This window comes from Mytilus trossulus, chromosome 1 (assembly GCF_036588685.1).
Source record: "Mytilus trossulus isolate FHL-02 chromosome 1, PNRI_Mtr1.1.1.hap1, whole genome shotgun sequence".
Classification (NCBI taxonomy): Eukaryota; Metazoa; Mollusca; class Bivalvia; order Mytilida; family Mytilidae; genus Mytilus; species Mytilus trossulus.
In genome coordinates this window covers 88,464,377-88,492,294 of record NC_086373.1, presented here as the reverse complement: position 1 = coordinate 88,492,294, position 27,918 = coordinate 88,464,377, and the positions used below count along the sequence as shown (strand labels likewise).

The following is a 27,918-nucleotide window of genomic DNA, read 5'->3' as shown; positions in this document are numbered from 1 at the left end:
ATTTAAAATTTATATATCTAGTTCCTGCCATCCCTTAAAACTGTTGCAGGTGCATAGGTTAGTCTGTACTCGAGTAAAATTTGGGGTGTAAATAAGGCCATATAAGCCAAAAGGTTATGATGAACCTTAATCTTCAGTGATGGACTGCTTCTTCTTTGTATGTTTCTGTGGTTGCTTCTGTTTCCAAATTCCAATTTAAAATACAATGTACAAAAGGTAAACTATTTTTGACACATTTGGTGTGTGGAATGATTGTATGATGTACATGTATTTCCAGTTTGGTTTATCTGACCTTGACCTCATTTTCTTGGATCATGTTAAGTGATAGCTGTTTAAGGACTATCAATAAACAAGAGTGCACACACTGAAATGTCTCGCCTTCTTTACTAATCATTGATATGATGTTTAGAGTCCTAAGTATAAAGCTTTATTAAAAACTGTCACATAAACTTAACATTAACCAAGGCCGTGTTCACATTGACCTAAATTCGGTGTTGTGTTAGTGTAACTCACACGTAAACTAAACACAATTGCGTTCCCATTGATAAAACTCAATGTTTACATGTAGTTTAAATCATGTTTTATCTACACACAGTTGATAGTCAATGTAGGCCTTGTGTAGGTTAAGTGTACACAAAACTAGGCATTTAGGACATTAGTTTTACCGTGTATATATTTAAGGATGAAACTATTTTTGAGTAAAATTGATATTTTTGATAATTATTAGTATAGTTCTTTACAGAAATTGTTGTCTAAATTTTACAGATTATTTTTTGTTAAAAAAATTTAACGTACTGTATTAACCCCTGATTAAGACTCAAAGCAGCATCATTGCCGAACCCATAAGGCAGCAACCAATTGATTTTCGGGGGGGGGGGGCTATTATAGTTGAGTATAAAACATAAAAGCAAGGGGGTGGGGAGGTTAGCTATGGATTTTGTTTTGGAAACAAAACATGTTTCCAGTTTCTTTGCCCTGAAAAAAAAATTTGTTTGTTTCACCCTCAGCTGCCACTATATATAATGCTAAAATTGATTTCGAGTAGTCATCAACATTGGTCCTAAATAAAATCAATAGCCCACGCCCCCTACCTCCGCTCCTCCTCCCCCTTCAACTTATTAATTGAAGTTAATAGTTGCTGCCTAATTCATTTGAAAAGGTCTTCCCGAATCGACTTGACGTACACAGAAATATTCGCCACTGGTCTTTACTCAAACAACGATTCACGCATAAATGAATGACTAAAAAAAGTGTGAGGTAAATGCTATGTTTGTCTTGTATCTCAGATCCGTTAAATAACACTTGAAATAGATAAAAAAAAAAACGTTACCCTATTCCTTTACCAAATACTCCTTGGAGAGGAAATGCCATTTGAAACGAACAGAAAAGATAAAAATGTAGTGATCCCTAATATCTCAATCCATTTTCTCGGCTGCAAGCACGCTGCTGCAGCTAACGTTTTCTAATGTGCAATCGAGACATCTCTAGTAAATTCAAACTTATGCAAATTATAAAAATGGCTTTCATAAAGTACCAACCACTTAACTTAAAAAGGGAAGGGTTATTTTTTTTATCTGAGTTAGATTTTTTTTCGCACGTACGTTTTTATTCCTTTTTTTTCGATGCTGGTGATCAAATACTTTTTTTTCAAGATTTAACACTATAATGTTTGGGGAAACTCTTGATTCAGAATATTTTTTTTATCATCTGTATGACCATTTTTTTTTTTTATCAAATTGGGGATCAGATTATTTCCATCCCCACCCTCTTTTGAAGACAAATTGTTGATCCCTTACCGCTAGAAAAATTGTCCAAAAATTTTGAATTCAGTTCTACGTAATGAACATTTAAATGACATATTGTTTACAAGTGGGAACAAATCTTATGTACAGGTAGCTAAACAAGGTGTATAGATGTGAACAAATGTAATGTGAAACCAGTGTACACTACACTAAACGAATTGTAAACATGTTAACTCTACACGGCGTTTGGTGTGAACACGGCCCAAGATAACTAAACAAAGACCAATGAACCATGAAAATGAGGTCACGGTTAGCTAACCCATGCCAGGCAGACATGTACAGCTAACAATGCTTACATACAACAAATAAAGTAGACCTTTTACTTATAGGTTTAAGAAAAATAGACCAAAACACAAAAACTTAACACTGAGCAATGCGACTGGCATATAGATCATAAAATATTTCCATACACCAAATATAGTTGAGCTATAGCATATAGTATTAGATAAAAAGACTAAAACTCAAAAACTTAACTTTGACCACTCAACCATGAAAATGAGGTCATGGTCAGATGACATCTACCCGCTAGACTTGTACACCTTACCATCATTCCATACACCAAATATAGTTGACCTATTGCATAAAGTATGAGAAAAACAGACCAAAACACAAAAACTTAACACTGAGCAATGCGACTGGCATATAGATCATAAAATATTTCCATACACCAAATATAGTTGAGCTATAGCATATAGTATTAGATAAAAAGACTAAAACTCAAAAACTTAACTTGACCACTCAACCATGAAAATGAGGTCATGGTCAGATGACATCTACCCGCTAGACTTGTACATCTTACCATCATTCCATACACCAAATATAGTTGACCTATTGCATAAAGTATGAGAAAAACAGACAAAAACACAAAAACTTAACTATATAACCACTGAACCTTGAAAATGAGGTCAAGGTCAGATGACACCTGCCAGTTGGACATGTACACCTTACAGTCCTTCCATACACATAATATACTAGCCCTATTGCTTATAGTATCTGAGATATGGAGTTGACCACCAAAACTTAAACGTGTTCACTGATCCATTAAATGAGGTCGAGGTCAAGTGAAAACTGTCTGACGGGCATGAGAACCTTGCAAGCTACGCAAATACAAAATATAGCTATCCTATTACTTATAATAAGAGAGAATTCAACATTACAAAAATTCTGAACTTTTTTTTCAAGTGGTCACTGAACCATGAAAATGAGGCCAAGGACATTGGACATGTGACTGATGGAAACTTCGTAACATGAGGCATCTATATACAAAGTATGAAGCATCCAGGTCTTTCACCTTCTAAAATATAAACCTTTTAATAAGTTAGCTAACACCGCCGCCGGATCACTATCCCTATGTCGAGCTTTCTGCAACAAAAGTTGCAGACTCGACAAAAATGTGATAAATTGACAATAATCTTTAAGATAAAAAAATTGAAAATAGAAATGGGGAATGTTTCATAGACAACAACCAGACCATAGAAAACAGTCAAATACCACCAATGAGTCTTTAACACAGTGAGGAAATGCCACATCTGGAGGCCAATTCACCGGTTCCCCCGAACCAAAAATGTGTTCTAGTTCAGTGAAAATGGGTGTTACAATAAACAGAGAAACAAATGAATGATTTTTTTTTACATAAATAAGGCTGTTAGTTTTCTCGTTTGAATTGTTTTACATGGTCTTATTGTGGCCTTTATTAGCTGACTATGCGGTATGGGGTTTGCTCATTCTTGAAGGCCGTACGGTCACTTTATAGTTGTCAATGTATGTCCTTTTGGTCTTTTGTGGATAGTTGTCTTGTTGGATATCATACCACATCTTCTTTTTTATATTTAATTAAAAAATATACAGAATACTAGAGGCCCAGAGGCTTCTGACTTGCGACAGGCAGACTATTCATCTCATAAAAGAAACAGGCATGGGATAGTCTTCTTAACGTACAAAAAAATAATAACAACAATTTAGAATTGTTTTTTTTTTTAATCGACAAGAATGTAGTAACAACAAAAACTAATGAATGTGATTCTTGATTCAGTCATGTTGACCTTCATATGAAAACATAATCTACACTATTAACACTTTTATACAATGATTACATATATCTATGGACTATTTACAAAGTTGTGATCATTATGGTGTTGGCATACATTATAAACAATGAATATTGCAGTAGTTTTATGAAATTATCAATTCTAGTCTTTGCATTTAAAATTAAAACCTTAGAATTTTTCAGAGAAATTCATTTACAAGATTAAAAGAAAACAGGCACAGTGCGCTTTACAATACAAGAAAATATATATTTCCAATTTAAATTATAAATATACAGCTTTAATAAAGCAAAAACTTGCTTCTTTCAGATATCTTTTGAAGAAAAAAATTAATTTAATACATGTTTTTAGAACTTTAAAATCCAGTTGTGTTCATGTGATTTCACCGTTGTGGTTTGTTTGGACTGTCTGTATCTTCTTGTCTCTCAGGATAAGTGGTCAGATCTAAGGTTAACACATTACTGATAATACAATCTCCAGGCTGAAAACAAAAGTTAAATTTATTATTCATTTTGTGCAAGCTTCCAGACTTCTTAATATCCAAGACATTAAAAAGTGTAACAATATCTACATACATATTCTAGAATCTAGACGTTCTTTAGTTCTTAAATATATTATTGCATAAACTATGCTCCATGTTTGTCGTACTTTGACCTAAAATGGTAATTAAAAATGTTTATATAATTCAAGCTTTCCTTTTCTTTTCTTTTTATTTTCTCTATCTCAAAATAATCAGCAGTTAACCATAGTGACTCTTAGCCTATACTTTTTCATAAATACTTTTGGTAATGGTTTTGAAACATTTCTGTTAATGTTGGCATAAACTTAAATTTGAACATGGAAATCCAAAAAGAATTGAAATGTATTCTTCTGTCAAGAACATAGCTCTTTTTATTATTCCTGCAATAGCAGAACCCAAACAAGCACAATACAACTAAAGTATTTTGTTAGTGGTATAAAAATAAATATTTTCTGGTCAATTTTAAATCATCGAATCAATTACTGTTTTCTATTCCATTCCCCTGTCCAAAAAAACCCAACATCCTTATATACTCAACCTTGAACCTTGAAAAACTATCTCCTAGGGTAACAGATTTCCTGTCTATTCCAGAAAAAAAGAATCCTTCATGTATATAATTCAAATATCAAGGCATTCTGAATACATGTTCCCTAGCAAAAGAGTCCTTGAAATAATTACCACTGAAATCAACTTGATCTTTTCAATTATCTGTATTGTCAAAATGAACATGTATTGCTCATTGTTGAAGGGCGCAAAGTGACCTATAGGTTAATTTCTGTGTCATTTGGTCTCTTGTGGAGAGTTGTCTCATTGGCAATCATACCACATCTTCTTTTTCATATGCTTTTTTATATATTACAAAAACTCATGATTTGTAGATAAGAACAAGTGCCTATGCTTCTAGTATCTTTGTTTAACCCTTCTGTAAAACGAATGGCTTACCTCAGGATAAATTCCTATAAGTGAATCTGCTCTGTTAAAGAATTCTTCCTTCAGAGAAATGACTATACACTGAAAGGAAGCTCTTGATTGTTCTGTGATGTAAGCTGCAACCTGATTTAAAACAATATCATTAATATTAGCAACCCATGATATCAAAATGAATACAAAGTAAAATCACAAAAATACTGAACTCCAAGGAAAATTCAAAACAGAAAGTCCCTAATCAAATGCAATTTCAAATGCAAAATCGATGACAAAACACATCAAACAAATTGACAACAACTTCCATATTCCTGATTTGGTACAGGCATTTTCAAATGTAGAAAATGGTGGATTGAAATTGTTTGTGTGCTCAGCATATCCCCTATTGTAAACCACATAAAACATATGTCACTATAATAAATAATTTGGTATTGGTATTGTAAATCAAAAGGATTGGGAAACAGCAAGTGTGTGACAAATCTGAAATGGTTATACATGTTACAAGTATCACTTTCAAGCTGATAACCAAACATGAGTAGCTTATGAGAAAAGTGTGGACAAACAAACAAGGTGATTGCAATATTGCCTACAATATATAGTTAACAACTGTCATGTTGGGAAACAACTTTTTTTCAAAATTTAGTAATTATAGACAGTTTTGGGCTATTTTCTGATTATTGAAATAAATTGTCAGATCATTTTATGAAATGTATCTACACATTTCTATATAAAAACACTAATTTCTCTTTAATATCATATAGTTTTACATTCATATATCACTCAAATATCAAAACTACTAGGAAAGCAGATCTGTAGATTGTATTACTATCTATGTATTGGAAATTTTTGTTATGACTAGTGTTGTCAACGATTAATCGGTTAACCAGTTAACCGGTCGAACGACCGAATACCGAATACCAAAAACGCTAACCGGTTAACCGGACTTTTTTTTAAAGTTTTGAAAGATTTGATATTAATGTGTATTAAAATCAATAAATAGTTGTTTTATTTGAAATATGTTGTCGTGGTAATTAATTTGACAGATCAATTGTTCAGTATATTGAATGCTTTTGTTAATTCTAAAAGCTTAAAATTAATTAGAGCTCGAGCAGGATCTTAAAGAAACATAATTAGTATACATGTTTTTTTAACAGTAACTCTAAATCAGTGATGTGATTGAAATTTACTAATTACTTCATTATTTCGTTTTTGATCTAATATTGTGTAAACATACATCTAAATGTATAACCTCCGTAGTGCTAGGCTTAGTCTTTTTTTTAAACGAAATGCTTTCTCAAAAATTGTGAAATGCAACCAATGTGAATGTACTCAATGTATACGTGATAGTATGAGTAACATGACTTAAAGAGACAAGCAAACAAAGTAAAGAAACAGGTCGTAGGTTGACCTATAGTTGTTCATTTCTGTGTCATTTTGGTCTCTTGTTGGGAATTGTCTCATTGGTAATCGTACCACATCTTCTTTTATTTAATAATTAATCATTTCTAATTGAGACACTCTACATTATTTTCAGAGACAGCAAGAGAAAATGAAAGAATAATCGGTTTCAGACATATTCATATTCCTCGAGATCAAGAAGTTTTTTTTTACTTTTCAATCTGAAGTTGGTACAATCGTTATATATATAGTTGATACGGTGTATTCGAAAATTAAAAGTCAAATTGCGCCAGAAATCATATCATACACGTAAATTTTTGACTTGGATGAAAGGTTGTCAAATTAAAACCTATACATATCTATGTGTAGGGTACTATTGATAAGGCTTTCAAACACCAACGTAAACTACCAGTTAACCGGTTAATCGGTCGAACGATTATCCGAGTAACCGGTTAGGAAAAAGTGTACGATTTGACAACACTAGTTATGACACACAATCAAAATAATAAATAAACGATAAGATAGTAATAAAGCTTACTTTGCCAATATTTGTGTTATCTAAAGCAGCATCTATCTCATCTAATACAAAGAATGGAGCTGGTTGGAAACTGAAATAGATTGTGTAATACAAAATTTATAACTGTCATACATTGTTTTATTAACATTCATTTCTTATATACAATAATTCATTTGCAATAACAACAACAATAATATCAAATTAGTTGATACTTGATTGATTTTTATATGTCTGGTCATTCCAAATGTCAAATTAAGGAATCTTATATATTTGCTTATGCTGATTTCACCAATAATTAATTCAAATTCACTTCAGCTTTTTTTAAGAATAACACTTGGAAGGATTGGAACTGTGGCATTTTCGTTTTGTTGGTTATATACTTTCATCAAAAAGTGAATCAGAGCTTCTGCTCACTAATGAGACCCTGTCCGCTAAAAGTATAAGGTAAACAGGAAGTTGTTGAGTGATGAATCTGAACACATATCATATGGTACAGCTGACTCATACATGTAAAAACCCTGAAACAAAATATCAGAAATCCTGGTAATGGAGTTCCTGAAAAAGATGAGACGAAAAATATTCATGGGACAGACAGACAAGAGGTAAAACAGTATAACCCAACTGTTCTAAGTGTTGTATAATAATCAAAAGTTATGTAGATAATATTCTGTCAGTGTGCTTTACATCAATTGAGATTTTAATATTTTACCTGTGTATTGAAAATAACAAAGCTAAAGCTGCCACTGTTTTCTCTCCTCCAGACAAATTATCCATAGGTCTAAATCTCTTTCCTGGTGCCACACAATTATAGTTAACTCCATCTAAGTAGGGCTCCTCTGGGTTTTCTGGACCTAGGAAAGCCTGAGCTCCCTGGTTTCTTGATAAAGCCTAAAACATAAAACCAATAAAATACTAATATTCCCATAATTACAATGTTTTTAAATATGTATAAGCTGTCAAATTCATGTTCACTGATAGGATTCAAATACTCATATTTGACTTAAAACATTATAAAATGTATATCCAAATTACAAAAATTACAATGTTAACAATTAACAATGAATGGACTTGATAATATGTATCAAAATTTTGTGAATATTTAAGTCTAGACATTATCTAACTAACCATTCAGATGACCTCCAATGACTGCAGACATTTTATATAAACCAAAATAAATATAAATTGATGTCGACAGCATGCAATTGGATTTTTTCTAGGTCTGTTTGATTTCATATTGTTGGTTTATCATTGTTTTAATCTGTATAAGAATGTTTTTTTGTGTGGATTGGATCAATCAACTTAATTGATAATTCTTGTTACAAATCAATATTAACATTCTTAATTTTTGACAAACTAGTCAAAACATTTTCTAAATTTTATCATCGGTATAAGGACATCATTCGTAAATATAGCTCAACATGCAGACTTCTTATACGTTCCGGTATTTCACACCCAATTTTTTATGGAAATATTCTTTATAAAGCACAGAGGTGTCAGTATTCACCTCAGAAACTAACAAAACCTTTGAATACACTTATTAAGAAGGGATATAATTACGATACGATACTGTTGTCAAGTCATTAAAGATTGCATATTTTGGCGTTAATATTGAGTCACTGAAAAGGTCTTTGCATTGGAACTAAACAAATTTATTCTAAAAACAGTTGTTGGCATGACACAGGTTATGTTCTTCTCATATATGTTATAATGGTATGATACTAAACCCCTTGTTCTTCTCATATATGTTATAATGGTATGATACTAAACCCCTAAGGCCAGGATTTTTTAATTTGTTGGTTTACGGATCCGCCGACCCGAATTTTCCGATTTCGAGAATAAAAATAAAATCGAATTTTCAGGTTTTTTTTTATTCTCACCGACCCTAACAAATGCATTATCCCTGAAAAATAATTAAAATATCCTTTTTTTATGAAATGAAATGCATTAATCACTAACAGAAGTGATGACACTTTCTATTGTGAAAAAATGAAACTTCCAGTTTACGTTTCTAAAAATAGACAAATCAATTATTAATGACCTTGAAATGTAGTTTGTGCAAATAATTTTGCGGAACGAAACCTGTGTTTAAACCAATTACACAATAAGTTCGTTTCCCTTATTTGTCACCAGTCCGTAAGATGCATGTTCTCATAGAAATAGACTTGTCCAAATGTGGAAAGGTGGAAGTTCAAGACATCAAGTTAAAGTACTGAATTTTAACAAAGCATTTGATATTTTCTTGTGTCATGAATATTAAAAAAATATCGCCCATTTGGATAAAAAACGGGAATGCATGACAACAGATTATTTAATCTGATATTCTCGTTTTTCCAGTGGACGAGTCTATTACGTTTTTTCCACGTGTGTTGAAACATTTGTACGACGTTTTTACTTTTTTTTTTCTTCATCAGTTTTCGTGCTTATTATTTTTCACCAAGTTTTGATTAAAAGCTAAGTCAAATAACTGACGTGAATCTGTTTTTCTTGTTTGTGCAATGACGATTTAATTTCGTCTTTGTCCGTGTACCCCCCTTTTTTTAACGGGAAATTACGGGAAATTATTAGACAATGGCATGCAATGTTTACAGCTGAGCAATAATATTTATCAAACTAAAATTCAAGAACGATGACAAAATAGTATGACAAACATATTATTAGAAAGATGAAATATATTTTTATTTTGCATATCAGTTTTCTGTCTTGAAAGATCTTTTTTTTTCTTTTTTTTCCGACCGACCGACCCGACTTTTTCATGTAGAAAATCCGTAAACCAACAAATTAAAAAACCGTGGCCTAACGGGAAGGATTGTGCCTAATGTTCATATGACGAAATCATAATCTTTCAGTCAGTTTAATTGAAGTCTGGAGCTGGCATGTCAGTTAACTGCTAGAAGTTGTTATTTATGTATTATTGTCATTTTGTTTATTTTCTTTGGTTACATCTTCTGACATCAGACTCAGACTTCTCTTGAACTGAATTTTAATGTGCGTATTGTTATGCGTTTACTTTTCTACATTGGTTAGAGGTATAGGGGGAGGGTTGAGATCTCACAAACATGTTTAACCCCGCAGCATTTTTGCGCCTGTCCCAAGTCAGGAGCCTCTGGCCTTTGTTAGTCTAGTATTATCTTAATTTTAGTTTCTTGTGTACAATTTGGAAATTAGTATGGCGTTCATTATGACTCAACTAGTATATATTTGTTTAGGGGCCAGCTGAAGGACGCCTCTGGGTGCAGGAACTTCTCGCTACATTGAAGACCTGTTGGTGACCTTCTGCTGTTGTTTTTTATTTGGTCGGGTTGTTGTCTCTTTGACACATTCCCGATTTCCATTCTCAATTTTATTCACCTTTTGAACAAATTACAATCAGAAGATATATTAAGGCTTTATAAAAATTACATTGTACCTTGTCTTTAAATAATGGAAACTCAATAGGTCATGCTGATACCTATTATCATTTTAAAAAGCTATTAAGTATGTTACAGCAACTTACCTTGTAAATTTCATCTATTCTTGTGGCTACATGTTCAAAACATGACATAAATCTGTCATATCTCTCTTTCCGTACTTTTTCAAATGCTTGCTTTGCTTTCTTGGCTCTTTTCCTGGCATTTTCAAATTCATCAGAGGTCTCTTGAAATCTTTCTCTTACACCATCCAATCTTAAATCAACAAAAATATATAATCAACTAAGAGTCATCGTAAAAAAAAATCTAGACCATTCCACAGGGGATGAAATTAGCACTGGTCCGGTGGTCCGAGACCAGTAGAATTCACGTCAGACCAGTAGATTTTGTTAGCTGGTTGTCCGATGGACCAGTAGAAATTGTTGATAAAAATCACTGATTGCAACACAATCTAAGTTTATTAACAAACAAACAAGAATGTGTCCATAGTACACGGATGCCCCACTAGCACTATATTTTCTGTGTTCCGTGGACCGTAAAAATTGGGGTCAGAACTTTAAATTGGAATTAAAATTAGAAAAATCATGTCATAGGGAACATGTGTACTAAGTCTCAAGTTGATGTAACTTTAACTTCATCAAAAACTACCTTGACCAAAAACTTTAACCTGAACTTCGCACTATCATTTTCTATGTTCAGTGGACCACGTAATTGGGGTCAAAACTATAATTTGGCATTAAAATTAGAAAGATCATATCATGGGGAACATGTGTACTAAGTTTCAAATTGATTGGACTTCAACTTCATCAAAAACTACCTCGACCAAAAACTTTAACATAAAGCGGGACGAACGGACGCACAGACGAACGAATGGAGGCACAGACCAGAAAACATAATGCCCCTCTACTATCGTAGGTGGGGCATAAAAATACCTGCGAAACAAATTTCACTGTACAGGGTATGTTATTATTCATATTAGTGTTTGTGGAATGAATGCCATTATTTAGGACCAGTAGATTTGGTGCCGGACCAGTAGATTTACGGTTCACTGGTCCAGCTGGTCATAACACAAAAAAGCTTAAATTCGACTTCTGCCATTCCATAATGCAGGAATGCAACATCAACATGCTTTATCTATCTAATTAATTTAATCAGATCATATACAGTTAAATAACTTGTTACAGTTGCTTCATATAGACAAGAACCAAAATTTAATCTACCTAGGAATTATTTCTGTTTGCAAAAGATTTTGAATCAAAAGTGGGTCTTTCCATTTCATAGTAAAAATATAACCTACTTTTCCATGGCTTTCATGTTAGGAGCATTAATTCTCTGTAAAGTTGACGTCATGTCTGTCACATTCTTTGTTAACTGTGTCATTGTCTTCTTGATTTCTTCAGCACTATCCAACTGCAATAGTTCATATTAAATCACATTAACTATAAGACCACTTGTAAAAGAATATTTGAGATACAGTAAAGAATAATAGGCATATGTTCATTTAAAAAACATAATTTTGGAATCTTTTTTTACTTAGATAGATCATTATTGTTGCAATCTCTTTATAACACTAGTAAATGAATATGGCTGTTCTTTGTAACATTTTCATTACTGTGTCCGTCCTTTGTGACTTTCTACTACCAATGTTTTAGAGAAATCATTTGATTGAGTATTTGGAATTTGATGTTTCTTTGTACATAACAAACACTGGAAAATTTGTGTTTCCTTGGATTTTGATGATTGATAACTTCATATAATAAGCATGATTATATTATCCTCAAATTTTTATTCTCTTCAAAACCTTACATCCTTCAAATCATCATCGACTGAACTATAATCAATAGTAATCTGTGCTTCTTTAGCATATATTGTTTTAGCTCCTTGACTGCTCATACTGTCAGCTGGTGTACTTTCTGATGGGGGATCAACAGCACTAGATGGTTCATCCTCTCTGCTGATATCATCCATTGTACCCTTTGACAGAGGTAACTTTATATCATCAATCTGAAATATAAACCATTGACCTTGCGAAATTTAAATACTGTACAAACTACTGTTGAGTACAACCAATTTAAATACTGTACAAACTAATGTTGAGTACAACCTTCATCACTTTGGTTTGTTGTTGCTTCAACTTAAATATAACCTGTTTAAATGAAGGCATGCTAAATACATTTATTCATGTTGCTTTAAAACTTAACATTTCAACAATAGTCAATCACTTCTCCTTGTGGGTTAATGAAATTCCCTACCTTCCCTTGAAAGACATTTCTAAATGGAAAAGCCCTGGCGAAGATCATTTTCTGCAATTTATTCCTCAAATTCACTAAATAAATAATGACCTATTGAGGAACTATTTGTAGCACACATCATATGTAGATTACACACCTTACAAGCTTTTAAAAGACTATGTCTTTCTGCTCGTTTCTGTTCTAACTTGGTTTCTACTGAAGAGATCTGTTTCTGTGCAGCTGATACCTCTTTCTGTTGAGATGACAGTCGTTTCTTTATTTCATTTACTTCTGATTCAAAATCATCAACTTGTGACTTAAGAGTAAGTTTCTGTGACTTGAATCTTTCTTGATTACTCATTTCTTCTTCTATAATCTACAATATCAAGCAATATAGTGTACTCTAACTACAACTAAAAAAATATGTGCCAGCAATATAATGTACTTTAACTAGAGCTTCATAACATATATGAAAGCAATAAAGTGTACACCAACAAGAGTTACAAAACATACTCAATTTTGGTTTTAAAACTCAAGTTCAAAACAATGGAAATATAATACATGCAACTTTAATTCATGCATATAGAATGATAAACTATAAATCAAAATGTAATTGAAAGTTTTCTTAGATATACTTTAGTTCACTTTATACAATCTTCTTGGGTTAAAGTCATATGCAACGAGTGAGTGGTGAAAAATAATGTTTGTCCAATTCTTGAACCAATGCATGTATACATCATAAACTTAGTCCTCTGTGCACGATTTATCTTTATTTTCACAAATATATCCTATAATCGTCAATTTATTCTCTCTCTGTTTGTTATGATTTAACAAATATGGCTGCTCATTAAATGCCATGTTTTGAAGCCGAGTTTTGCCGATTGTCACCTTATAGTAAACAAATCACAAAAAGCATGGATATTGAGCAAGTGTTAAACATGTATAATCAGATATTTGTTTATTTCAATGACAGATCCATGCTTATTGTAGTCACCGGATTTTTACGAGGAGGGGTCACTATGCATACGGAAAATATGTCAGCGAATTGCTTCCTGGAAGCAAGCAATAAACATTAAGTAAACTTCCTTCTAAATGTGGACAAATTAAAGAATTTTCCTCAGAAAAAAGTATATGTACATAAGTTGTATAATGGAAACTATCCATTTAGTTATAAAAAACATATGCAAATTTTTTTTTAATTTGAGGTTTCTTATGACTTTAAATTCAAGAATTTCCAAATGAACTTTTTGTTTAAATACAAAAAGTAATAATGGAAACACAATCTGTACACTGTATGCTTACTTTATATAAGATAGTGCTTTTATTTTGTAAACTTTTATGGATAAAACAATACAAACCTTCATGTGTCGTGATTCATCATTTTTTACTTTATCTAATTCTTTTTCATCATTTTGTACAGCCTTTTCCCATTTTTTTACATTCACTGAAAAATTCATATTATAATCAATATCTCAACTGGAACATTCCTAGTGCATAATCAATTCTTTGAGGGAAACAATCAGCTATATACCGTTATAATAAATTTATTCGTAAGATTATATGCATTAAACAAATATACACAACATAGTATCATCAATGGCCAAACAACGGCTGAGAATATACAATACAGTCAACAATAACAGATCTTTTCAGTTTTAAAGATTTCCCTAAATTATTCAATTCTTTTACATTATGGACAGACAATACTTATTAAAGTTTCACACTGGATGGTCTTCTAGAATTATAAGTTTAAATATACATTTTTTAAGTTGCATATTTTTCACAAACAAAAATAAAATGATAACTCTTCTTCAATGATATGTTTGTCACACATGTAACATAAAGGCATATTTTCATCAATGTTGTAAAATCTATTATCTATCCTAAGAAGGCCTTAATTGTGTATTAGTAATATTGATGGGAAAATGTATTAAAAGTTTAAACACCACATAAATATGTTTTTTTCTGTGGGCAGGAGTTTGCAGCAAATACAATTCAGTTACAAATGAAAATAAAATTAAGGAGGGGGTAGTACAAAAAAAAATATTCTAAGCCCCCTCCCCTTATTTTTTTTTTTGAATAGCCCTTAGAAGATTCCCACTTTGAGCTTGCTTTCAGTGACCATAAGCCTTCTTAAATGAATAGCATCTAGTTTTTCTTTTATTTGTATCATCATATTTTTGATACATTTGTAAGTTGAAAAAATTATGTAAAAATAATACCTATTGTATCTCTTGATCTTTCAAATTCTATTTGATTTTGAAGTCTAAACTTCTGGTTTTCAAATTCCAGTCTTTTCTTTGCCCTTTCTTGCTGTATCTGTAATTCTCTTTCTTCGTATTGTCTAATATGTAAAAAAATATTCATATAAAATTGAAATAAACTGATTTTGCAGGTCTCAATTGATAAAAATTTCACAAGCATGCAGATACTGTTTATATTGAGGATGAAGTCATCATAATGAATTGAAACAGCATTGTAAGAATAAGTGTTTCTTATGTTAAGGCGTAATTCTAAAAGTCACAAACTGGTACTAGTCCCTGAATTGAGGATTTGTGAAAACTAGGTATAGTTCTAATTAGTTTTTAAGTGAAAAACAGTTTATTCTCCATGCCCCTTGATGTATCAATATCTCTAATGCACTAAATGTATTCAATAACAGAAACAGGGATGTGTCCGTGGTACATGTATGCCCCATTCACACAATCAGTGAACCTTTAAATTGGTGTAAAAACTACCTTCACCAACGAACGAACATTATGCCTGACCCAAAAGAACTAATGATTGAAACTCTTACATTTTCATTAATACATGTTATACATAGAGAAGTTTTACTACCACTCACCGTATGTTTTCAACTCCAATTTGAGAACAAAACTCAGAAAATACTTCATCTTCCACTCTGTTCATTTTATCTTTTATAATTTTCATGGCATCCCCTCGTTCTTTCATTTTTCTTTCCAGTTCTGCCATTCTTGGCTGAAATATATAAACACAGAATATAAACATTGTAATAAACCACTTGACAGGTTCAAAATGACCATTAAATGAAGATGACCTTGAATTTGATGTAACTTTTAGGACAGGTTTGACTTTATATTTATGTTTACTATGATAGTTTTATTTAATAGATTTCTATGTCTGTTAAAGTATAACCAGATGCTCCTCAGGGCGCAGCTATATACGACCGCAGAGGTTGAACCCTGAACGGTTGGGGCAAGTATGGACACAACATTCAAGCTGGATACAGCTCTAAATTTGGATTGTGATTAAATAGTTGACACAGCATAGGTTTCTGACACAGAATGAATGTGGTCTAATGAACTTAAAATTTTTGTTTTGCCTTTGAGCAATTCACTTTGCTGTTGAATATTAATCTTCTCAAAAATATGTTTGAAGGAATTTCTTATTATTTATGAAATTCAAATGAGAAAAATTGATATAATAATTTTAGATCCTGATTTGGACCAACTTGAAAACTGGGCCCATAATAAAAAATCCAAGTACATGTTTGGATTCAGCATATCAAAGAACCCCAAGAATTCAATTTTTGTCAAAATCAAACTAAGTTTAATTTTGGATCCGTTGGACTTTAATGTAGACCAATTTGAAAACAGGACAAAATTTAGAATCTACATACACAGTTAAATTTGGCATATCAAAGAACCCCATTTATTCAATTTTTGATGAAATCAAACAAAGTTTGATTTTGGACCCTAATTTGGACCAACTTGAAAACTGGGCCAATAATAAAAAATCTAAGTACATTTTTAGATTCAGCATATCAAAGAACCCCAAGGATTCAATTTTTGTCAAAATCAAACTAAGTTTAATTTTGGACCCTTTGGACCTTAATGTAGACCAATTTGAAAACGAGACCAAAAATTAAGAATCTCCAAACACAGTTAGATTCGGCATATCAAAGAACCCCAATTATTCAATTTTTGATGAAATCAAACAAAGTTTAATTTTCGGTACTTTTGGGCCCCTTATTCCTAAACTGTTAGGACCAAAGCTCCCAAAATCAATACCAACCTTCCTTTTATGGTCATAAACCTTGTGCTTAAATTTCATAGATTTCTATTTACTTATACTAAAGTTTATGGTGCGAAAACCAAAAAAAATGCTTATTTGGACCCCTTTTTGGCCCCTAATTCCTAAAATGTTGGGATCAAAACTCCCAAAATCAATAACCAATCTTCCTTTTGAGGTCATACACCTTCTGATTGAATTTCAAAGATTTCCATTCACTTATACTAAATGGGGCAAAAAAGTTGATTCAACTACTATTCTATACGAGAAAGATAAATCCAATTGATTTCTATTTACTTAAAAACCAAGAAAAATGCTTATTTGGACCTCTTTTTAGCCCCTAATTCCTAAACTGTTAAAACCAAAACTGCCAAAATCAATCCCAACCTTCCTTTCGAGGTTATAAACCTTGTGTCAAAATTTCATAGATTTCTATTTACTTAAACTAAAGTTACTGTGCGAAAAAAAAATATGCTTATTTGGGCCCTTTTTGGCCCCTAATTCCTAAAATGTAAGGATCAAAACTCCCAAAATCAATCCCAACCTTCCTTTTGTGGTCATAAACCTTGTGTTAAAATTTCATAGATTTCTATTCACTTTTACTAAAGTTAGAGTGCGAAAACTAAAAGTATTTGGACGACGACAACGCCAACGTGATAGCAATATACGACGAACATTTTTCAAATTTTGCGGACGTATAAAAAATGTTCATGTTTTCCTTCTAGTTTTCTTTACACAAATAAATTTAAAGTTATCCATAATTATGAGTAAAAACTTCCACCCATGCAAGTGCTACACTGAATATGCAGTGCATTGTGACTTTTATTTGAACATGTTATAGACATCACTGTGACTTTGAGATAAATAACAGCAACAAAGTGCAGTTGCTTTTCTAAAGTTCATATGTTATATTCTTTTTCATTTTGTGTTTTTGTCAACTTACAGCAAACTGTTTTAACATTTCATTATACTGGCCTACATCTCTTTCTATAGATGATACATTCTTGTTCATCTGAAGAAAAACAAAAATCATTATAATAAATAAACACAGATATATGTCTTGCCTTATTGTAATTTTGATAATCTAAAGCAAATATTAACTTGAAAAGCAATACATAATCACGCAAGCTATGTAAAAACGTTCAAAGTTCAAAGACTATATGAGGGGAAAAACTACTATATGGAAACAAAATCAAAGGTCGTACAGTTAACATTTAATTCTTACAGTATCCAATAATCATCGTTTTGTCAGAGTCTGTAGTTTTGAAATTATTTATTTAAAATATACTGGTATTTTTTCAAAGTTAAGTTTTAGAAAATAATATTTTCACAGTATTACGGTCATAAGCCAAACAGTATTTGTACTGATGAATATATAATTAGTGCTTAGGTCATCATTTCGTTTTCAAATGTTTTCTTCATAAGCTTTTGTCTAAAACTTCTTAAACAAATTTAACAGTTTCATTTCTGAATGAACTATATATATAGATTATATTGTAATTGAATTTCTTGTTGCAAAAATATCTTCCTGGTTTTTGTGAATGTATAATAATCATATTTTTTTCAGTCAAAGTGGCCAGTAACATTTAAATTGTGTGAGACAAACTAAAACCACCAAGGGTCTATGAAACTAATTTACAAAATATTTATCTTAACAGATATAACACACATACCGTATTATCTCTGTCAGTAATTGAGTATTTAAGACGTGTTTCTAAGCCTTTAATCTGAGATCTGTATGTGCTAAGTTCTGATTCTTTCCTCTTCATTTTCAAGTGTTCTTTTAATTCATCAGTTATTTTTTCTTTTCTTATTTTTAGCTGCCCCAACTGTTTCTCGTCCCATCTTCTTGCCTTTGCCTTCAAATCACTGCAATGGACAATAATCTTATTGCATTTATCTTTTAAAAATAAAGTAGTTTGATTACAAACATCAATTTTTTGTCTATCTTTAACAATGATTTAATACAAATAGTTACTGAACTAATTGAGAACAGTTAACAAATAACCTTTTGTGATAATTTTTGTTTAAATATCCCTGCCTATCAGTGGCTTGTTCATCTAGATTTCTACTATCCAATATTTCGCCCTTCTGAAATATAACATCTATTTGTTCTTATATTACAGTATGTCTGTAGATATTGAAGTGATTTTTGTACAACAGTGTATAATGTTCCAGTTCTCATTTACTTCATGATGACATACTTTCATAGTTGTCAGCAAATATACCGCATCTTCTTTATTATATTTCACAAATAACAGCAGCATAGTTTTTTTCTGTTTTTGGTACATGGAGCAATTTAATGGAATCAAAGAGTGTGGAAACCATTCACAGAAGTTAAGATAAATTTCTATAGTTAAAACAAATGATAAGACCTACCTAGCACCTCCTGAGATTACACCAGATTTCTGGAATAAGGTACCATCTAAAGCAACAGTCTGAAAAATAGGTTGGGATAAATATTTCATAAGTCATGTGCAAATCAGATAAATAGAAATACCGCCATTGTTTTTACAGGAAGTGTTTCCATGGAATTCAATTTCATAAAATTTGCATAAAGCGTGGGAAACCTTACCACATCAATGAAAAGAACATTTCAGGAAACTGTGTAAGTGACAAATGTCATATGTAAACAAATGATCCTCATAAAAACGAAGATGGTCGAATTACAATGGAAAAGATTCTGGAAAATGTGAAGGTAAGGATTATTACAGTGAGATTACTTAAAAGGTAGGTCAGTAGTGGTTTTTCTTTTTGCCGATTCATGAATGGAATGTGAAAAACTATATCATGAGTGATTACGATTGATAGTTTAGATTATTTTTACCGATAACCGCTACGAATTTCAGCTGATTGCGACTATAGTGAGGGAAAGTTGTAACTTAAACTGAATCATTTTCATTCAAATACTGGGTATAAATTAAATGAAGTTTACATTTCATTTAAATGAATTAAAATAGACTCATTGACACTCATTCAACATCTTGTATCAATAAATTAATAAAAATAGACAATAAAGAAATGTGCCTTTCTTAAAGACTTTTTTTTCGCTCATAGCAATGCTTTAAAAGGGAGTTTTATTATTTGTGTGAGAAAAATATAAATGCCAGTATAATGCCTATTATTGATATTGGTATGATAAAAAAAAATCAAATCTGGAGAAATTCTGAATATTACTGAGCAGGATAATTTCTTTAAATACTCAAATATGTGTATATTATTGGGTTGAAATATATTCCTACAAGTCATAACTATTTTTTTATTTTGTAGTAATTTTCTCCTTATACATTATTTTGCTATACATACCTTGTGCCTCTCATGAGTACCAAATGCCACATGTCTAGCATCTTCCACTGTTTCACATACTAAAGCATTACCACAGGCAAACAATAAAGCTTTCTTAATAGAGGGGGGATTGTATCTTATAACATCTACCACTAACTTCACATTCTTTGGTTCACGAATTTCCCTACAAAAGTGTTCAGCTTTAAATTTTCAGTTCATAATACAATTCATACAAGGACTTTCATACAAATATCTCAATTATAATTTTGTATTCACTTGTTCTTAGTCTTGTTCTAAATGAAGTGCACATGATTGACATCACAATGAAAATGCAATGTCTTTTTGGAGAAGGCTGGAGATCAAAATAGACATTTTTTTTTTTTATGTTGCTTGCAAGGGATGAATTAAAATCAATCTAAAAGTAAGTCTACACTAACCTCTTCATTTTTAATCAAGAAATAGTTTGTTTTCTAAAAAGCTTTTTAATTTATTAATTAAGTTATTAATTTTCAGATAAGAATTGAAATAATTTCATCATGCCCTACTTAAAACTTGGTAGGCATTATATTTGACAAAATTTCTACAACTCGGTATCAAGATATCAACAAATGTAATGCCTGCCAATGTGGAAACAAGTAAACATACAAAATTTAGTCTGTGTTTATGAATACAAAATATTGAAGTTCTAAGGTGTAAATAACATCTTTATCAAAGTGTAACATTCATTTTAGCTCTGAGCACAAAAATCATGCTCGAAACATGAAATCCAGCAATTTGATAGGTTGATTTTCAAGTCCGAGTACAAAAATCATGCTCGAAAGTTTTGACCGTGAGGCCTGAACTCCCTGAAGCAACAACCTTCAATAATATGTTTGTTTATTTACCTCAGTTTTTCATTAACAGATCGAACATCAAGATAGTCAAGAGGCAAGAATGTCTCTGGATCAATCCTTTGTTCTTTCATGTATTGAATACAATCTTTAGCTGTCTTCTCTGTATCACATACAATGGCATCCATGTATTTACCCAAAACTTTAGTGATAGCAATCTGGTACCTTTTATGACTGGGTTCACACTGGTCTATCAGTCTACCATGCTGTTTAAAATATTAAATTTTAGATAATCAGCTATTCTGTTATACATTGTGTTTACAAAAGATAATCTCAGTGACAAATGGAATTTCAGAACTAGTTCAGAGATATCCGAGATGATGTATGGTATTAATTTGACATAATAAATGCTTTAAAAATTTTTTAATTGAATTTGAATGGCACATCTATTTTGAACTAGACACATGTTTTTGGTGACTGGTACTGAATTATACTGGTCTTTTAACACAAATACAAAAGTATTAAAGTCCAATTATTTTTTCTGAAATTTAATCATAGACCTAACCCACAATATAACTTACAACTCCACTAAATAGACCTTTCAAATTATCTAATAGTTCTTTTTTCTTCATAGCTCTAGCACTTTCATGTTTGTCAACTTTAGCCTCCCCTAATTGATCCATGATAGATTCTAGATCAACATTAATCTCAGATATTCTTGAGTTAGCCTGTTCTACTTGAGCAGTAAGTTCTTCTTCAATCTTTTTTTGTTCAGCAACTGTCTGATTACTTGTTCTGAAAGAAACAAATTATAAAAGTCTTTCTTTAATAGATTTCTACTTAAGATATGTGAACTGTTACTTGAGATGACTAACATTTAGGACCTTCAAGAAACAAGAGGCTCTCAAGAGCCTGAATCGCTCACCTGAATTTTTTTGGTTTAATCTCTCATCAATGATTATTTTGGCTTTTCAATTTATTTAAATGTTCTTTGAATGGTCCTATTCTCTTCAAAAGCCAAAAAAAAAAAATTCTCCTTTGTTCTATTTTAGCCATAGGAGCTATGTTTCTTGACATACAAGGAAATGAAATATAAAATTTATACTAGATACTCTGAAACTCATTTAGCCTAAGTTTGGCTGAAATTGATACAGCAGTTTCAAAGGAGAAGATTTTTTAAAGTAAGTCAACATGATGAACAAATTGTGAAAAAAAGTCTTTAAAGGGCAATAACTCCTTAAGAGGTCAATTGACAATTTTGGTCAAACAATGGTTTGTTTGATTCATCTGAAAATTTCAGGGCTGATAGATCTTGACCTAATGAACATTTTTACCCCTTGTCAGATTTGCTCTAAATGCTTTCGGTTCTGAGATATAAGCCAAGAACTGCATTTGACCCCTATGTTCTATTTTAAGTAACGGCGGCCATGTTTTTTGACGGATCAAAAATCGAAGCACACACTTTGTGCAGGATAATCTAAGGAACAATCGTGCTAAGTTTCATTCAAATCCATTCAGTAGTTTCAGAGGAGAAGATGTTTGAAAAATTGTTAACGACTACAGACGACGACGCCAGGTGATGAGAAAGGCTCACATGGCCTTTTAGGCCAGGTGAGCTAAAAAGAAAACTAGAGGCTCTCAAGAGCCTGTGTCGCTCACCTTGGTTTATGTGCATATTAAACAATGGACACAGATAAATTCATAACAAAATTGTGTTTTGATGATGGTGATGTGTTTGTAGATCTTACTTTACTGAACATTCTTGTTGCTACAATTATCTCTATCAATAATGAACTTAGCCCAGTAATAACAGTGGAATATATTTTCAAATTGACTATAAAGGGCAATAACTCCTAGAGGGGTCAACTGACCATAGCGGTCGTGTTGACCTATTTGTAAATCTTATTTTGCTGAACATTATTACTGTTTACTGTTTATCTCTATCTATAATATTATTCAAGATAATAACCAAAAACAGAAAAATTTCTTTAAAACTACCAATTCAGGGGCAGCAACCCAACAACAGGTTGTTCCATTCATCTGAAATTTTCAGAGCAGATAGATCTAAACCTGATTAACAATTTAACTCTGTGCCAGAATTGCTCTAAATGCTTTTGTTTTTGAGTTATTAGCCAAAAACTACATTTTACCCCTATGTTCTATTTTTAGCCATGGCAGCCATCTTGGTTGGTTGACTGGGTCACTGGACACAATTTTTAATAAGATACCCTAATGATGATTGTGGCTAAGTTTGGTTTAATTTGGCCCAGTAGTTTCAGAGGAGAAGATTTTTGTAAACGTTAACAACGACGGACGACGACAGACGCCGGAAGCAAAGTGATGGGAAAAGCTAACTTGGCCCTTGGGGCCAGGTGAGCTAAAAAGGGTTCGTTATAGGCTCATATAAGGACACAACTTGGAGTGTGCGAGCTCATGCATTCAATCCTCCCCACTAAATTCACATCAACATCTTATAAAAGATTTTATTTTTTATATTTAATGCTTGAATAAGTATTCTTCATATTATTCTTGCATGTTTTCAGTTTTATGAAATACATGTCATATATCTCTCTGATTTCAAAACTATAATAATAAATATTCCTGCATCTTTCTCATTCTTTCTTCATTTTAGTTCATGTTTTATTTTTCTCTCAAGTTGTCCACATCAGACTTTGTTTTCCAATTATATTCTTATATGAACGTTTACCTTATGTATTCATTCAGTTTTTCAACTCTTTTTCTATTTTCTTCCATTTCACTTTCTTTCTGTTTGATTTTAGCCCCCATTTCATTTTTCTTCCTCATTTCATTATCATATCTGTCCTGGTCAGATTTTTGTTCACGACTGATAGTGTCCATTTCCTGCATATATCTAGCTGCCCTCTTTCCAGCCTCTTCCTTCAATCTATGATATTCTTGTACCTGTCCAATAAAGACAGAGTTTCACATTGCCAATATGAAAGAATATTTTGAAATAAATTGTACTGATAACATATCTTAAGACAAATTGTTGCAACACATAACTTGTAATATTTAAAGAGTTGATACATTTCTAGTAAGATTAACTTAAGGTGGTTCCAAACACCTCGACTGAATTTAATTGGCTGGTTTAATTTTCATAAAATTTGGACTAAAAAATTTACTGTGACCCTTTGACAAAAGTATAAAAATTTCAAAAACACTTTAAGGGAAAAGTTTATTGGATATATAGCATTTTGACAAACACTTATTTTGGTCATTGCTAAGCTAAATATTTTTAGAATGTGATTAAAATGTTCAACCAATTTTTATAGAGTTATCTCCCTGTAGTGTTATGTTCCACATTTAAAAATATGCTTACTTATAAAAAGGCCTTGTAACTTGATATCTTATTATACAAACAACACTATTTTCTCAGAAGATTAGGTTGTTGATGTGGTCTGATGTATGTTTCCATTATTTTTTTGAAATTCTCAATAAGATTTGAATGTCCTTTTGTTAAAACTGTATATATATAGTTGCTTGTTTAATTAAAGAACCTTAGTGAGCAGGCTCACATACCCCACGTCCCCACATTGTCATTGGAGAAATTGAATAAGTGTAAGAAAAAAAAATTGTACAAGAAAAATTAATTTCCTGCCAATATGCACGTCTAAATAGTATGTCCTTTTTGTTTACAAAATTTCATGAAAATCTGTTGTGTGGTTTCAGAGGAGTTGAGATGACAAACTGTTGCAGAATTACATTGAAGCAAATAAGTTCAAAGGGGCGTAACTCCTAAGAAAAAAATTGAATCGCAATTTCCCGTCGATATGCACAACTACATAGTATGTCCTTATTATCTGGAAAGGTTTCCTGAAATTCTGTTGTGTGGTTTGAAAGGAGTTGCGATGACAAACTGTTGCAGTAGTACATTGAAGCAAATAAGTTCAAAGGGGCATAACTCCTAGAAAAAAATTTGAATCACAATTTCCTGTCGATATGCACAACTGCATAGTTTGTCCTTATTATCTGAAAAGGTTTCGTGAAATTCTGTTGTGTGGTTTGAGAGGAGTTGCGATGACAAACTGTTGCAGAAGTACATTGAAGCAAATAAGTTCAAAGGGGCGTAACTCCTAGAAAAAAATTTGAATCGCAATTTCCCGTCAATATGCACAACTTCATAGTATGTCCTTGTTATCTGAAAAGGTTTCGTGAAATTCTGATGTGTGGTTTGAGAGGAGTTGCAATAACAAACTGTTGCAATAGTACATTAAAGTAAATAAGTTCAAAGGGGCGTAACTCTTAGAAAAAAAATTGAATCGCAATTTCCCATCGATATGCACAACTACATAGTATGACCTTATTATCTGAAAAGGTTTTGTGAAATTCTGTTGTGTGGTTTGAGAGGAGTTGCGATGACAAGAAATAGGACTGACGGACGGACGGACTGACGGACAGACTGACGGACGGACTGACGGACAGACAGACGGACGGGTCAAAAACATTATACCCTCCGCAACTCATTGCGTGGGGTATAATTATCATTCCATAGTGTGTTTTTGTATGCAGAAGACCTAGTAATGACAAGACATACAGAAAATGATTACCAGATGATCAAAACGTTTTATCATACCTGAGACTCTTCTAGATTTAAATCCCTTCCTTGTGACTGAGACTCTTCTTCTATTCTTTCTTCAAACTCCTGCCTCTTTTTGTCAACTTCTTCCAATTCTTTTTCCAATTCTCTTATCTGTATGCATTTAATAAACCAGTTAAGCATCAGCAATATAGATTTTTATGGAAGAAGTCATATGAAAATAAAATGTTTATAAAATGTAAGGTCTTCATGCTTATGTTCATTCTTTCATTAGCAACCATTAAAAAAAGTATACAAAACAATATTTTTCATCTTCTGACATCAGACTCAGACTTCTCTTGAACTGAATTTTAATGTGCGTATTGTTATGCGTTTACTTTTCTACATTGGTTAGAGGTATAGGGGGAGGATTGAGATCTCACAAACATGTTTAACCCCGCCGTATTTTTGCGCCTGTCCCAAGTCAGGAGCCTCTGGCCTTTGTTAGTCTTGTATTATTTTAATTTTAGTTTCTTGTGTACAATTTGGAAATTAGTATGGCGTTCATTATCACTGAACTAGTATATATTTGTTTAGGGGCCAGCTGAAGGAAGCCTCCGGGTGAGGGAATTTTTCGCTACATTGAAGACCAATGGGTGACCTTCTGCTGTTGTTTTTTCATTTTGTCGGGTTGTTGTCTCTTTGACACAATCCCCATTTCCATTCTCAATTTTAAGAATTAAATAAATATAACTGACCTCCATTTCATGATTATCATGAGTTTTCTTTGCTTGTTTCAGGGATTTTCTGAAAAACAAAATCTTAGTCATTAACAATTAACCTTTGATTACAGAAATAAAGCTACCTTCATATCTATATTTGTTGTAATATAGCAAGTCAAATGGTCGGAAAACAATATATAGTTATCAATAATCTTTGAAAGTGACAAAATTGGTTAACATGGAATAGTAAAAATTTGGAATCACTTATTACTGTAAAGGCATATTCAATAATTATTGAATGCATTTATCATTGTTATTGCTGAAAAAAGGGCAAAAATTCAAGTTTAATTATTTCAGAAAATGTTGCATATAAATAATGATTAAATAAAAATGTGAGTTATTATTTTTTGTTTAACCTACACAATTTGCAATTTTCTCAACAATAAAGACATTTATAAAACTTCTGAAATACTGGTATGTGGTTTCTCTAATGTTATGATCAACTGTTCTTCTAAATCACCTGATAAACTGAGGACCACATGTTTTTACATGATGTTTTTGTTATGAGGATTTGAGTGACAGTTATTAATAAAGGTAGCATATGAAATATATGAACATGATTGTCATAAATATCAATAACGAATATATGAACTGTAAACATACTTGTCTGCTTCAACTTTTTTTATCATGTGGGAAGTCTTTTCTTTTGCCTTTATGTATAGAGGACGTTTCTTATTCAGCTCAACTTCCTACAATATAAAGGTGTTCACAGATAACAAAGTTATATTCAACGAATAAATTAATAATATGTACTGAGAAAGAAAGAGACATAAAATGCTCTGATTATCACAATCAAACTTTAAAATTTGATAATAAATATAAAAATTTGCACTTAAAAGAACTCCCACAAATTTTTCAGTGTGAATTTCAATTTCGTACCCATATCTCTATTTTTCACAAGATTACATTGAGTTTTGCCAATAATACATTACTTTGACAGAAAAACTACCTATACTTACTGATTCTCTTATAGACTGTTCCACTTTGGTCAGATCTCTACTCATTCTGCCTTGTTCCTTCTTTTTCTCCTTAATTTCATCATCTATTTTATCTCTTCTCCTTGTTTCCTTTTCTAACAAAGTATTTTTCCTGTTAATTTCATCAGCCAACTCATCGATGTCTCTTTCATTGTAAAATAATTTAAACAACTGAAGTTCCAACTGCTTATCATCCTGAAATACAAAATTTAAACATCAATAACTATAAAACGTAGAAATAGGTCAGTTGAACAATTAAGAAATAAATGTCTCTGAAAGTTTACATGGCCTTAAACATTTTACTTACAATAGCTTAAATAAGATGGACAAGTAATCACAGTTTCCAATGCCAGCAGAAAAATTCTTTAACTGTAAAGTCTAGTCAAAAACATACTTGACAGGTTTAAAATGACCAAAGAAATGTTTAAATTAAAAGTGAATGTGTCATGCGGTACTTAGTTATCATTGCAAAACTAAGAGTAAAACCTTATTGTCAATGCAGGGGCATTACTCTCCAACAGCATAGGCAAAAACAGTGAAAATCTACTTTACCTGTATTCTAATGGTTCATGCTGTATATTAAAATTCTTAAACAAATTTGTCTCAGGTACTTTATCAGTCATAATCCATT

General features: G+C 31.8%; 1 protein-coding gene across 1 annotated transcript in view; it reads right to left on the bottom strand.

The window, feature by feature from the left end:
* Positions 1-3,765: 3,765 nt before the first annotated feature.
* LOC134688592 (structural maintenance of chromosomes protein 1A-like) overlaps positions 3,766-27,918 on the bottom strand; it is a 30,863-nt gene continuing 6,710 nt past the window's right edge. Inside the window, exons 6-27 of the mRNA XM_063549404.1 lie at positions 27,270-27,482; positions 26,914-26,999; positions 26,287-26,335; positions 25,586-25,702; positions 23,699-23,913; positions 21,573-21,786; positions 21,046-21,257; positions 20,183-20,345; positions 19,256-19,314; positions 18,550-18,745; positions 17,820-17,888; positions 15,690-15,823; positions 15,067-15,188; positions 14,203-14,288; positions 13,002-13,220; positions 12,420-12,617; positions 11,911-12,023; positions 10,700-10,868; positions 7,916-8,094; positions 7,228-7,297; positions 5,310-5,420; positions 3,766-4,328 (exon numbers count right to left, since the gene is read on the bottom strand). Coding sequence (XP_063405474.1) covers positions 4,230-4,328; positions 5,310-5,420; positions 7,228-7,297; positions 7,916-8,094; positions 10,700-10,868; positions 11,911-12,023; positions 12,420-12,617; positions 13,002-13,220; positions 14,203-14,288; positions 15,067-15,188; positions 15,690-15,823; positions 17,820-17,888; positions 18,550-18,745; positions 19,256-19,314; positions 20,183-20,345; positions 21,046-21,257; positions 21,573-21,786; positions 23,699-23,913; positions 25,586-25,702; positions 26,287-26,335; positions 26,914-26,999; positions 27,270-27,482 — 3,093 coding nt within the window. The 3' untranslated portion in view covers positions 3,766-4,229. The remainder of the gene's footprint in view (positions 4,329-5,309; positions 5,421-7,227; positions 7,298-7,915; positions 8,095-10,699; positions 10,869-11,910; positions 12,024-12,419; positions 12,618-13,001; positions 13,221-14,202; positions 14,289-15,066; positions 15,189-15,689; positions 15,824-17,819; positions 17,889-18,549; positions 18,746-19,255; positions 19,315-20,182; positions 20,346-21,045; positions 21,258-21,572; positions 21,787-23,698; positions 23,914-25,585; positions 25,703-26,286; positions 26,336-26,913; positions 27,000-27,269; positions 27,483-27,918) is intronic.